This window comes from Marmota flaviventris, chromosome 2, assembly GCF_047511675.1.
Source record: "Marmota flaviventris isolate mMarFla1 chromosome 2, mMarFla1.hap1, whole genome shotgun sequence".
Lineage (NCBI taxonomy): Eukaryota > Metazoa > Chordata > Mammalia > Rodentia > Sciuridae > Marmota > Marmota flaviventris.
The window spans coordinates 63,784,500-63,797,747 of record NC_092499.1 but is presented as its reverse complement, the minus strand read 5'-3'; the positions used below and the strand labels follow the sequence as shown (position 1 = coordinate 63,797,747).

Here is a 13,248-nt window from a genome sequence, read left to right as displayed (position 1 = left end):
TCCCTAACTTTTTTGTGCCCTAAGTTGATCCCTCCAGCCCCTTCTCTCTATTGAGTTCCATTCCTTTCTACCCAGCCATTAATTTTACATCTCCAGACATATGTCCAAAGAGACCACAAACACAGAGTGTCTAAGACCAAATCCATGATCTTCCACAGCAGAGCTGGCGGGCTTCTGGTACTTCCTGTCTCAGGGAATGCACAACAATTAACAGATTGTGCAGGTCAGACACTTGGTGTCATACTACACCCTGTTCTCCCTCCCTCCTCCCTTCTCCACCTCACTCCCTAATTCTGCTAGAGTTGTCCTCCCCCCAGGAGTGGAATTCACTCACCAGGCCACTTTCACCTCACTGCTGAGCTCTGGTACCCACTAGGTACTAGGTCTTGCTTGGACTAATGCACTGGGCTCCTTAGACTCTTTCCTGCATGTTGCGGCCAAAATCACTGTTTTAATGGAAATTAGGTCATGTTACCCACCATCTTCTCCTGCTTCCTGCTCAAAACCTTCATTGCTGCTGCTTCTTCTTTAAAGACTTTCCTGTCTTTTTAAAAATATGTATTTTAGTTGTTGATGGACCTTTATCTTATATATTTATATGCGGTTCTGAGAATAGAACCCAGTGCCTCACACATGCTGGGCAAGCACTCTACCACTGAGCCACAACCCCAGCCCCTTCATTGCTTCATCTTCCTTAAGAGAAAAGGCCAAAATTCTCAGCATAGTCCAAGGTCCCGCATGGTCTAGATTCTGTCAGCCCCTCCAGCTTCTTTCCACTGTGTTTACTCTCACTCTGGGCCCAGCCTTATGGGCCTCCCTTCATTTTTTCTCACAGGGTCTTTGCATATACTGTTCCTTCTGCCTGGAATGCTCTTTTCTCTCTCTCCTATTTATTCACCGTGGTCAGTCAGTTTAAGAATCATCTGATCGTCCTCTCCCCTGACCTACTCCCACTTTGGACAGCTTTCCATAGAACTGGGTCCTGGTCCTGCATACCATGTCTTTTGGTCAGACTCTAATGTGTCTGATTCTTTTAGTAATATTTGATTTTTGCATCTGATCTAAAATCTTTCTCTAATTCTGTTAATAGCTGTACAAGATGATAAACTCCATGTGAGCATCTCCTTATCCTCAGTCTGGCAGATATTTGACACATATGAAGCACTCAATATATATGTATAGCATTGATAAATAGAAATAGAAGGTTAAATTTTCACCGGGATTTTTGCTAGAATCCCTTTGAGCCTGTAAATTATTTGCAAAGCATCTTTACTGTATTAATTCTTCCTAATTAGGAGCCTATGTCACAGCGTTCTTTCCAAGAGTATAATTAGTTCTATGGAGGACTAGAAATCATGTCCTGTGAAGCACAGCAAAGAGGAATTGTTTGGCTTGAGGAGAGGAGACTCGGGAACATAACAGCTCTTTTAAATACTTGAAGGGAAAGAAATTAGTCTTGTTCTATGGTCCCAATGGGGTGAGAAGTCAGACACATTGAAGAAGTTGGGAGGCAGACAAATCTTGGCTCAAATGAAACTGGTAAGTGAAATGGCCTTTCCCCTTCTCTAGGTTTGCTGGAGCAACATGAAATGGCCAGGTGTAAGCTGCTGCCCTTGACCTTGGCAAGGGACTGTCCACTAGCTCTTATTCTGTTTGGCAAGAGGTTGTCAGCTAGCTCTTACCTTCTGGTCTGGGATCCACAGCTTCATAGCTGAGGAGAGAGGCTGTGAGGAGGAAGATGTGACTGAGATGGAGAAAGGTCAGGGGCCCAGTAGCTGCTGAAGGGAGGGAAAGTTTGGGCAAAGGACAGAGATGGCTTAAGGGGCTTTGGAGAGGACATTTTGCTGTATAAATGAGGTGTAACTCTCACTGCAGTCCCACCAAGATTTCAACAAAATCTATCATTTATTAATGCACTTATATTTGTGGCTTTCAGAGAATGACAGCCCTGAGCCTGCCGGGGGGTAGAGTTTGTAAGGAAGATCTTTTTATCAATCTGTTCAAAGGTGAAATGGCCTATAATCCCAGCAACTCCAGAGGCTGAGGCAGGAGTATCATGAGTTCAAAGCCAGCCTCAGCAACTTGGCAAGGCTCTAAGCAACTCAGTGGGATCCTGTCTCTAAATAAGATACAAACAAGAAAGGCTGGGGATGTGGCTCAGTGGTTAAGTGTCCCTGAGTTCAATCCTTGGTACAAAAAAAATAGGAGGCTGTCTAAAAAAGGGGCAAATTTCTTATCGTGAGTGATTTCCTGTCACTCAAGTGGAGGCGATTTAACCATCTGATGAAGACTGAATTTCCTTTAAAGTTGCTTTGGCCCTGAGGGCTCTGATTCATAGGCACCCTTCCTCTGGCCCTTTCACACAGCAATGAACACTGCCTGGGCCCAGGTAGTTACTGACTCAGGTAGAAAAGGCATCACATTGCATATGCCTGGGGCTACAGAGGGAAGGAAGGGAGAAGAAAAGCCAAATGATCCTTTTGCCTTATTGTTTCTTGGTGAATTAATTTCACTTTCTGGTTGTTGGAGGCATAGCTGGGGCCTGCTGGCATCATGAGGCACTTGAGTGCTAGGGAGGGAAGAATGGGGCTTTAATCATTTACCCTCCCCATTTTCAACCACATGAAGATATCATAGCATAATATTAAGTAAGAGGAAATATTTGCAAGTTGAGTTTTAAAGAAAGGGGCTTTCCAGGGAAGGACAAGCTGAGGTTGTGAGGTGGGGTCCTCCAGCTGGATCCTGGGTGGGATTTTTTGGTCGGGGGCGGGTACCAGGGATTGAACTCAGGGACACTCAACCACTGAGCCACATCCCCAGCCCTATTTTGTATCTAATTTAGAGACAGGGTCTCACTGAGTTGCTTAGCTCCTCACTTTTGCTGAGGCTGGCTTTGAACTTATGATCCTCCTGCCTCAGCCTCCAGACCAGGTGATCATTTTTGAAGTAGCAGAAGTTTTGAACCTATAAGAGCCAGGTGCTCTTGTGATTTTTCCCCCCCAGTGATGTTTGCAGCTTGAAATCTCCCAGGTCTCTTCCATAGCAGGCAGAGGCCATCAGAGAGGGAATCAGTCAGGTTTGTCACATCTGAGGCCAGAGAGGTTTTTCATCATGAGTCATATTGTGTCACTACTGAGGATTTATTAAAATAAGGGGGAGGGGCATCAAACTTCTTTGAAGCACTGAATTTTACTTTTATTAAAAAGGGAGGGTCTACATGAATAAATGTTTAATGTATTTACATGGTGTCTGTATACAGCATGTTGTGTATATATATATACCCAGGCGAGGCTATGGCTACTGCCCCAAAACACAATCCCAAAACATCAGCAGCCTTTAACAGCACATCTGTATTTCTCACTCAGCTACGTGGGTCAGCTGGAGGCTCTGCTCAATGGGTCCTCACTCCTAAGGACCCAGGTTAAGGGAGCCCCCACCATTTGCACTGACACCAGGTGCCAGGGGGAAGGAAACAGCATGTCATGTACTGTACCTTAAAGGCATCTGCCTGAACATGACACACTTCTGCTCACAGTCCGTTGGCCTTAGCCAGCCCTGTGGGCCCGCCTGACTGTAGCAGGTACACTGCAGCCATGCATGGGCCCAGGAGGAGCATCAGAATCCCAGTGAGCAGCCCAGGTGATGGTGGCATTTGGCAAACTGAGGTCAGTTGGAAACCTGTGCTCCACACCGGAAGTGCTGTTAATGGTTCAGTGGGAACGGAATAACAACTATCTGTAAGATATTTAGGAATTGAAGTCAAGTGGTCTGGAATCAGACTCTTTCCTTCTCTACATCTTCTCAAAGCCAAAGGCCACTTCTCCCTCTAGGCAGCCCCACCCCCTGGGAGAGTTTCCCTTATACTTGAGAATAAAACCCCTGGGTGAAAATGAGTTTGTAAATTGGAGGTGGAAGGTGAGAAATTGGATGTAGAAATAATATCCTCCCAGGTTACAAAACGTGGAGGAACAAAAGCAATTGTCACAAAAGTCCTTCAAGCCGAACTTCACATACAGTGTACCCCACAATTTATTACCTGCCATGGAACCCCAGAAAAACATCCGTGGGGAACTCATACTTGATGGGTAAACACTCGGGCTTGCAGACTTTCTTGAAGGAACTTATCTGGTCCCCTGGGACCTGTCCTGGGTTGCCTGGCTCCCCAGTCCTTGGCACTAAACAGAGGAAAGCTATAGGCACCTGGCTCAGATGCCTCAAGAAAAAAAGAATCATTATTCTCTGACTTTGGAGTTGGGAATGGCTTTTCTATGTCACTTCTAACTCACATCTGCATAGAAATGGAAATGCATACTCCCCACTTTCCCCTCCAGTCTCAAGGGACAGCCAACCTCATCTTAGGGTAATCATGACTAGAACTCCCCACAGAGCAGACATCCAAAATTATGATCATATCTGTATGGACAGGACACACTCTCGGCTCATTTCCAAACCCCACCTTCAGCCTGCTAACTTCTCATAAGCCAAATTCACCAAAGGTTTTGGGGTGGTTGAAACTGTATGTCATTGGGTGGGGACAGGGCTCCTCAGAGCTAAATACAAGCCTGGTGTAGCCTATGTCCCAGACTTAGTTAAATTCCAGAAGGTCCCCTGGGTTACGGTGGGGTCTTCCAACCTCAGAGGTCCCTTGCCCACTGTGACTCTTCTCTTCCTCTCTGGTTCTCTTCAGGAGCTTGAGCGTCTGAACCAGGTGCTGGAAGCCGAGAAGCAGCAGTTTGAGGAGGTGGTACAGGAGCTGAGAGTGGAGCAGGAGCAGATCAAGAGGTGGTGGTGGTGCCCAGGAGGGGCTGGGAAGGGGTAGCCCTGGCTTAGGGCAGGCAGAACCATGTTTGGCCCAGCCTGGAGAGGCCTCCACACAGGAGACACCTCTGCTGACTTGGTTTGGGTTTCTCTTCCCAATGCTCCAGGACTTGGGTATGCCCAGAGGATGCTATAGATGCTTTTGCCTATTGATAATGACCTTTTGCAATGCTGTGAACTGGAGCAGGAGGCATGGGTGAGAGCAGAGAGGCCTTCCTCTAGCCTCCACAAATGCCCCTACTCCAGCTGTCAGGGACAAGCTGGCTGAGCCTATGGGTGCTATTAGCCAAGACCCCCAGTGCTCTTACACTTTGGCTAATGATATCATTTGGGATCTTTAGTCTCATATATCATTTGCAAATATAGTTTCACATTGTGATCTCATGAAGGTTGGGCCCCCAAATCTATATTTTTCAAAAAGCACTCCTTTAAGATGTAGCCCAACCAGGAATTTGGAGACTCCTGTTCTGGGTAGTATTGATAGTAGTGGTCATCATTGTCATCTTCACTGTTGATCATCAGCCCAGACAAATTTTTCTTGCAACATCTTTGTAAAAGGAAATCAAAGCCAGACACAGTGGCACACGCCTGTAATCCCAGCTACTCTGGAGGATCACAAGCCCAGCCTCAGCAACTTAGCAAGACTTTTTAAAAAATAAAAAGGGCTGGGAATGTAGCTCAGTGGTAGAGTGCCCCTGGTATTGATCTCTAGTATCACAATCAATCAATCAATCAATCAATAGAAATCAATGAGACATATTTTGGGGAGGGAGAAACTCAGAGAATCTTATCAAGTAAAAAGCCAAGCACTTACTCAGCTTCTAGAATTTTACTAGACACTGGAATACAAAATAAATTTTCTTCCTTGAAAATCTTATGATCTGATGGTTGGAAAAACCAGACTGAAGCTGGGAACATTAACATAACAACACAGTAAGGTGCCAGAAAGCATAAGGCGGATTTCCTGTGTCTTGGGAACTAAAGTACGTGTGAGCTTGTTGGGCTTGAATGGAGGTTAGATGGTGCTGGGCCTTGAAAGGATTTGGAAAACTGAGCAGAAGAAGTGAAAGATATTCCGAGTAGGAGGAGGGGAAACTGGTGTAAAAGTCTGTGCTGGCCAAGGCTTGTTCAGAGTTCATCATCCCAGAGAGGGGCCTTAGCCATGTACCATGTCACAGTGTGGGTTCTAGCAGGTACTGTCCAGGGAAGCTGGGGGTGGATGGCTGAGCCCTTTGGTTTCTCCAGTGCTTCTCTCTGCCCTAGGGATAGCCCTAGGTTTATCCCACCTGACTGATGCCCGTGTACCCGGATCAAGTGACTCCAAGCCTCCCTGGCTGAGATCTCCTCTCAGCCCCAGGCTGTGCAGCTGCTTTTGGGGCCCAGGATTGCAGAGGGACTGTCCATCCAAGGGCTCTTCTGAGCCACATCTGGGGGTGCAGCAGAAGCGTTTCTGTATGCAGAGGTTGGGAGAGGTGGGCACTGCCGTATCCAGCCCTCTTTCCCCACAGGGAGCTAGAACTGACTGCAAGATGCCTCAAGGGTGTGGAACAAGAGAAAAAGGAACTGAGGCACCTCACAGAGTCCTTACAGCAGACACTGGAGGTAAGGGGCCACTGTTGGTGGTTTCTGGAGGTGAGCTGGTTGTTTAAGCTATGTGATGCTGATTTTTCCAACAGTATTTGTGTGTGTGTGCGTGGGGTATACCCGCCAGGGGACTGGGCAGGGAGGGGCACTGATCTAAAGGGTCTCCAGCCAGTATAGGAGGCCCAAAGCAGGAACTGTTTTTTTTTCCCCAGACCCAGAGGGCAAATTCCAACTTGACCTTGCAATGACCATGATCTCAAGAAATCCACTTTCTCCACTGCTGGAGGATCAATTAGGGCAGTGGAGTCACCCACCACATCCTTGTTGTGGCTCACTCACTTAGCTGCTCCTGAGTGAAATTGAGCATGAAAGGAAATTGGCTGGCAGGTCACCTTCATCTGATACCACAAGAAACTATGAGGGGAAGGGGAAGTGGCTTGTGTCAAGGACAAAGTGCAAAGTCCTTAGCCTGGTGTGCAATTGCTCCAGCCTCTCCTCCTCCACTGCCCCACCCTCGCTCTCTGCTACCCTTCCCCACCCCAGAGATACCCCAACCCCTGCTCCAATCCCTGAGCTCATGTGCCACAGAAAGATAAGCTCTTTCATCCTTCATGCCTTGGCCCTACTGTTCCTTCTACACAGAAGATCTTTTCCACCTCTTCTCATTCAGATTCAGTTCAAGTATCTTCTTCATCAGCTTTCCCTGATTCTCCTTCTGACCTGTGGGTTCCCACAGCATTTTGCACGTCTGTTAGGGAATGAACCCTCTAGGCCGTGTATTCCAAACAGTGGACTCCATTAGACCTTGTCTGAATGGCCTCCCCAGGATGAGCATCTGGAGCAAAGCTGGCATATGGTGTGTGACCCGTATGTGTTTACTGAATCCATGAATTGCCTTGAAGGCTGCAAGGGTTGTAGTCCCTCTTGACTGACTGGAGCTTTGTGTGTGGTGTTTATTTTTCTTTCCCCGCTTCACATTATGGCAGGTTGTTCCCATGGATAATCAACTTCAGAAATTCTGTGTAGTGTAAAATCCCAGCTGATGAATGCATAGACCATCTAAATCTGCTCTTGGGCTTGTCCTATTAGATATTTTTCACATGAACCCAATACATTTCCTCCTTACATGCTAGAGGACAAGGACACCCCCCCCCCCCAGAAAGTCATGGTGCCCTTGAGCCTTGAGATCAGGTTCTAGTAGGTGCCATCTGTGCTGGAAGCCACACTGAGTTCCTCCCTGACCCTCCTGATTGAGGAGTAATCTTGCCTTGTGAGAAAGGAGATCTTGACCTTTTACCTCAGGAGAATGAGACAATTCAGGTGTGCTTCAAAAAGGAATGAGAGAGGAAGGGATTACTCCCTGGATTGGAGAGGGGAGAACAGCCAGGTTTGGAGAACCAACACTGGGCTTTCTCTTCCTTCTCTGTACCAGGAACTATCCATAGAGAAGAAGAAGACTCTAGAAATGCTGGAGGAGGATAAGAACCAGCCACAGTCACTGACCAATCAGAGTGAGCAGCCACCTGCCAGTGGGGGTCTCCAGAGTAACCTAAGGCAGATTGAAGAGCGGATACAGCAGCTGTTGGCGGAGAAACTCCTAGCGGAGAAGCGGTAAGGGGCTCAAGACCCCTGAGTCAACAAGAAGCTTGGGGGCTGGTGACTTCCTCCAGCTGGACACCTGGAGTTGCATTCTAACTGGCATCAGCCAGATGGGTCACTCACTTCCTTTTGCCTAAGAGGAAACTTCACTCATCAAATCTGACTTGACCGTTGTCTCTCACAGAACTGTGCATTGAGGCTGGTTGAGCAGATTCCTTTAGCCCCTTCCACTATGAGGACACACAGCCTCAGAGGGGGGATAGGACTTCTCTGAGTTCATAGAAGTGGCAAGCCCTAGACCCAGGACTCCAGTGCTCTGCCTCTAAGCTTCCTCACTGACATACAACCCTGTCATCACCTGGACTTCTGGACCCAGAAAGTTCTAGCAGCTCAGGGTTTCTTCAGCCAGGTCTCTAGGAGGGGCGACCCTCCTTTGATGGGCAAGCATAAGGAAGTTCCTCTTCTGCCCTCAGGATGAAGGAGAATGAGGAGCGCTCACGGGCCCTGGAGGAGGAGCGGGAGTTCTACTCAAGCCAGTCCCAGGCACTGCAGAACTCGCTGCAGGAGCTGACGGCAGAGAAGCAGCAGGCCGAGCGGGAACTCAAGGTGCGTGGACCTCGGGCCTCTGGGAGCTGAATGTGCTGGGTGGGGGGGCTTCTCTGTACCTGGAGACTCCCACCTGCCCTGTACCTCACTGAATAGCTGCCCAAATCAACTCTGTGCCAATGTGAACAGCTGGCCAGGTACAGGGCATGAAGCCACCATGAGGGGAGACAGTCTGCTCCATCTCTGATAAATGCCTACTGGGTGCAGAGACCAAACCCAGGCCATCTGGGTCCAGGGTGAGATACCCAGGCAGGATGTGGAAAGTTCCATCCAAACTCATTGAGCCAGGGGTGTTTGGGAAGGCTTCTGGGAACATGGCAATTGCTACTCTGGACCCAACTTCTCTCTGGCTTGCTCTTCCCCTCAGGCCGAGGTGAAGGTCCGCATGGACCTGGAGAGGCGTCTGCGGGAGGCAGAAGGGGCCTTGAGGAGCCTGGAACAAGGGCTCAACTCCAAGGTGCGGAATAAGGAGAAGGAGGAGAGGATGCGGGCAGATGTGAGCCATCTGAAAAGTAAGCCTCTCTCTGGGGACTCGGCCCTGCCTGAATCCAGGTGCTGTGGAGCCTAGAACTACTATGCTCGAGGCCATGGTTGTTGGGGACACTTCTCCACACACCTGCCTGCTGGGGCCCCTTGATGCTGAGTGAGGGTATGGGGGGAGCCTGAGGTTTCTTCCCCTTTGCAAAAGCCCAGCTGTGTTCTCAGTAGACCTGGCCCTGAGATGGCAGCAGATTGTAGTTTGAGGGACAATGGATGTCCCTTGGTTGGTGACTGTAATATCTCTTAGGGGTGATATGAACATATTTTGTACTCAGCCCTATTAGGATCCTTGGGCGGGTCTAGTCGGGAGGGCCAGAGCCAGAAGGAAGATAGCAGTCAAATAGGCCCTGCCCACAGGGTTCTTTGAGGAGTGCATCCGGAACGCGGAGCTGGAGGCCAAGATGCCCGTCATCATGAAGAACTCCGTCTACATCCACAAGGCGGCCACGCGTCGCATCAAGAGCTGCCGCTTCCATAGGCGTCGGTCCAGCACCTCTTGGAACGACAGTGAGTGTGGCCGTCTGTGTGCTCTGGTGGGGTGGGATGGGCACAGGCTGTTGGGGACAAGGCAGGAAGAGGGCAGGGTGGGGAGTGAGCAGGACTGGCCCACACTGGGGCTGGGCAGTGCGGCCCTGGACCTGGCTCTACCAGCTACAGTGAATTCTCAGGCCTTGGTTTTCTTGCAGCCCCTGGGAAGCCCCTGGGCAGGAAGGGGCAAGGAGAAAGTCAGCCTCCTGTAGGGCTGGGAGTGAGGGAGGCAGGTTGGGGCAGGGTGAGGGCCAGCCTTGGGGTGAAAGGGCTGTTCACAGGGGCTCTCGGGCCCTGTCTCCCCAGTGAAGCCCTCCCAGTCCTTCATGACCTCCCAGCTGGAAGCCAACAACATTGAGGAGCTCAAGGAGGTGGCCAAGCGACTCAGCCGAGACCAGCGCTTCCGGGAATCCATCTATCACATCATGGCCACCCAGCCTGGAGCTTCCTCTGCGCTTCCCCGGGGTGCAAAGTGAAGGGCACTCCTCCCACCCCCAAGTCATTCCTGGGTGGGGCCGCAGAGGGAGAACTGACTCCCCCAGGCTCCTCCCTACCAGAGCGCCACCTGGGACCCAGCCTCTCCTCAAAGGACAGGGATGTGACCTCCCTTAGCCACGCCCCACACCCTTTCCTTGGGTGTACACCAGGTCTGGGTGGGCCCACGCTGGGTGCTGCCCAGTTGACACAGCGAGGTGAGGAAGGGGCCACCATCCCTTTGTTGTACAGGGTATGGGGTGGTCTACCTGTCTACCCTGTGTGCTCACCATACTCCTTTGCGACTGTGGCCTTGTCCCTGGTCCTCGTGTGTTACAAACAGCCTCAACCTCCCTGAGGTGAACCCCCCCCACACACCTGACACTCCCTTTACCCAGGTTTTCCCAACCCTCTCTGCTTCAGGCATTCGAACACATCCCCAGCCAAGGCCCCCTCACCTATTCTGGGGACAGCATCCCTGAACTCATAGTACCCCACACACTCGACACCGTACCCCTTTTCCTGGGGTTGGCCACAGCTGTGGGACCTATGGGTTTCCCTCCTCAGGTAAGGTCATCCTCATGCAGCCTCAGCACCCTGTGGGAGGAGTGTGATCCTACCATGTCCCTTCTGGACCCTGGCTGGGAGCTGGGGCCAGCAGTGACTTTGGAGGCTCTCCCAGATGGCACACAGCAAGCTCAGGAGTGGAAAGTGACCCAGGCACCTGCATTATCTACTGGTCTGCAGAGAGGTGTCTGTCCCTGGCCATAGTGCTGGTCACTAGATCACAGATGTCTCCCTCCCAGCTTGGTTGCCTTTCTGCCTCCTCACTCTGCAGAGGCGACAGCCAGTAAAGCAATGCAGCCATGACCCCAGCACACGGAGAACCTGGGCCTGTGATAATCCGGTAGCTATCGGTTGGCTTGACATTATTAAGAGTGAAGCTGTAATACCAATCTGCAGCTTTTGTGGAAGACCACCATCCTTCAGGAGGTCGAGGGCCCTGGAATGTGTCTTTTACTTGTGACAATCTTCTTGGGCCCACCCTGCCCAGGCTTCCTGAGTTTGTGGGTCTCTCTAGAAAAGGCTCTGCCTGGGATCAGTGTGCTCTAGGACACTGGTAATATTAAAGATGCTGATTTTCTGCTGTTCAGAAAACCAAGATATTCTGTGGTTGGAAAGATGGTTGCAGGGCAAGTCCCAGCAGAAGGTACAGGCCCTGGGAACACACAGCCTGGTCTGTGGGAAGAGAAGTGGTGCTCCTTCTGAGAATATATGCATGTCTGCCACTAGGCTGGCCAGGCCAGCTGGGCTGCCCGACTCTGCGCTCAGGGCTGCCTGGAGGAACTCAGGGTCCTGTCTCAGGTGGGGGTGGACTTTGATGGCTTCAGCTACTCTATAGAATCTAGGTGGTCTCTGGGCATTTTGGAATTAATGCACCTGAGTGTAAATGTAAAAGCTTTAAATATGTATAAACCTGCATAAACCTGGAACTTGACTATCTAATATGTATGTAGAATGAACTTGAAATGAGGAGGAAGATTTATAAAACCAAGATGGCTGCTTTTGTTTTTCTTTTATTTTTTATTTCTGCAATACTAGGGAATGAACCCAGGACGCTCTACCCTTGAGCCACATCCCAGGCCTTTGTATTTTTTTTTTTTTTGAGACAAAGTCTCTTTAAGTTGCTGAAGCTGGCCTTGAACTTGTGCTTCTCCTGTCTCAGCCTCCTGAGTCACTGGGATGGCAGGCATGTGCCACCATCCCTGACTTTTTGTTTGTTTTTTTAAAGAATTTAATTAATAATGGCTTGCTCTTGGAGAGAGACCTTTTGGAAATTTTCAAATGTGTTTGTTTTTCCTGGGCATACTATTAACCAGAAAGGAAAGTGCTTGTCTTAGTCCATTTTATAGCAATACCAGAAACTCAATAATTTATAAACAGTAGAAATTAATTGACTCACTGTTTTAGAGACTGGGAAGTCCCATATCCAGATGCTGGCATTTCACCAAGGCCTTCTCATGGTGTCATCCTATAGTGGAAGGGCAGGAGGGAAGAGCAAGTGGGGGTCCAACTCATCATTTTATAAGCAGGTTATACTCCCATGATAACTGGCTCCTGAAATGATGACATTAATCTATTCAAGAGGACATGCCTTAATCACCTCTCAAAGGTCCCACCTCTTAGTACTGTTAAAATGGCCATTAAATTTTAACGTGAATTTGGGAGGGGACCAGCATTCAAACCACACCAGTGATTTTCCATGCGCATTCACCAATCCCTAGTTCATTTCCTCCTACTCTCACCCTGAACTTTTCATGCCTCAGGCAGATCTGGGTTATCTTTAACCAACTGATCAATCCATAAATGTTTACTTGTTTAAAGTTTACTATATACCTGACGCCATACAAAGAAAAAAGGAAGAGCATCTCTTTATGAAAAAATGTAGGGGTGGAAATTGCTTACTGGAAATATATATATATATATATATATATATATATATATATATATATATATATACTTTTTTTTTTTTTTTTTAAACAAAACTCATTCCTTGGCCAATTAAATTTTCCTTCAGTATCTCTTAAGTATAGCTGTGGTCATTGCTAGAGAAGTGCTGCCCCCTGCAGGTCAAATGTAGAATTGCAGAATCACCTGCTTGTACCTGATCCTCCCACCAGCCTTTCCTTTTTGGTACCTGGGATGGAACCCAAGGGTGCCTAACTACTGAGTCACATATCCAGCCCTTTTCATATTTTATTTAGAGACAAGGTCTCACTGAGTTGTTTAGGGCCTCTCTAAGTTGCTGAGACTGGCTTTGAACTTGCAATCCTCTTTTCTCAGCCTCTGGAGCTGCTGGGATTATAGGCACGCCACACCTTGCCCCGCTACCTGGTCCTTTGTGCACGCTTTTCTACTTAGGAGAAACTCTCCACTTCCTTACCTCCTGTGAGCAGTTTTTTAATAATTAATTGAAAAATCTGTGTTCCCACCCTGAGGTCCTGGCTGTTCCCATGTAACAAAGACAATCAGCAGGATTTTCTTTTGATTTGAGCACAAACCAAAGGGACAGAGCTTACTGTACCAGGGCGAACAGCC

At 48.9% G+C, this 13,248-nt stretch overlaps 1 protein-coding gene across 1 annotated transcript in view; it reads left to right on the top strand.

The window, feature by feature from the left end:
• Nucleotides 1-11,745, top strand: part of Plekhd1 (pleckstrin homology and coiled-coil domain containing D1) — a 36,846-nt gene extending 25,101 nt beyond the window's left edge. Inside the window, exons 7-13 of the mRNA XM_027929832.3 lie at nucleotides 4,688-4,782; nucleotides 6,327-6,420; nucleotides 7,835-8,013; nucleotides 8,475-8,607; nucleotides 8,975-9,119; nucleotides 9,505-9,654; nucleotides 9,982-11,745. Coding sequence (XP_027785633.1) covers nucleotides 4,688-4,782; nucleotides 6,327-6,420; nucleotides 7,835-8,013; nucleotides 8,475-8,607; nucleotides 8,975-9,119; nucleotides 9,505-9,654; nucleotides 9,982-10,151 — 966 coding nt within the window. The 3' untranslated portion in view covers nucleotides 10,152-11,745. The remainder of the gene's footprint in view (nucleotides 1-4,687; nucleotides 4,783-6,326; nucleotides 6,421-7,834; nucleotides 8,014-8,474; nucleotides 8,608-8,974; nucleotides 9,120-9,504; nucleotides 9,655-9,981) is intronic.
• Nucleotides 11,746-13,248: the final 1,503 nt, after the last annotated feature.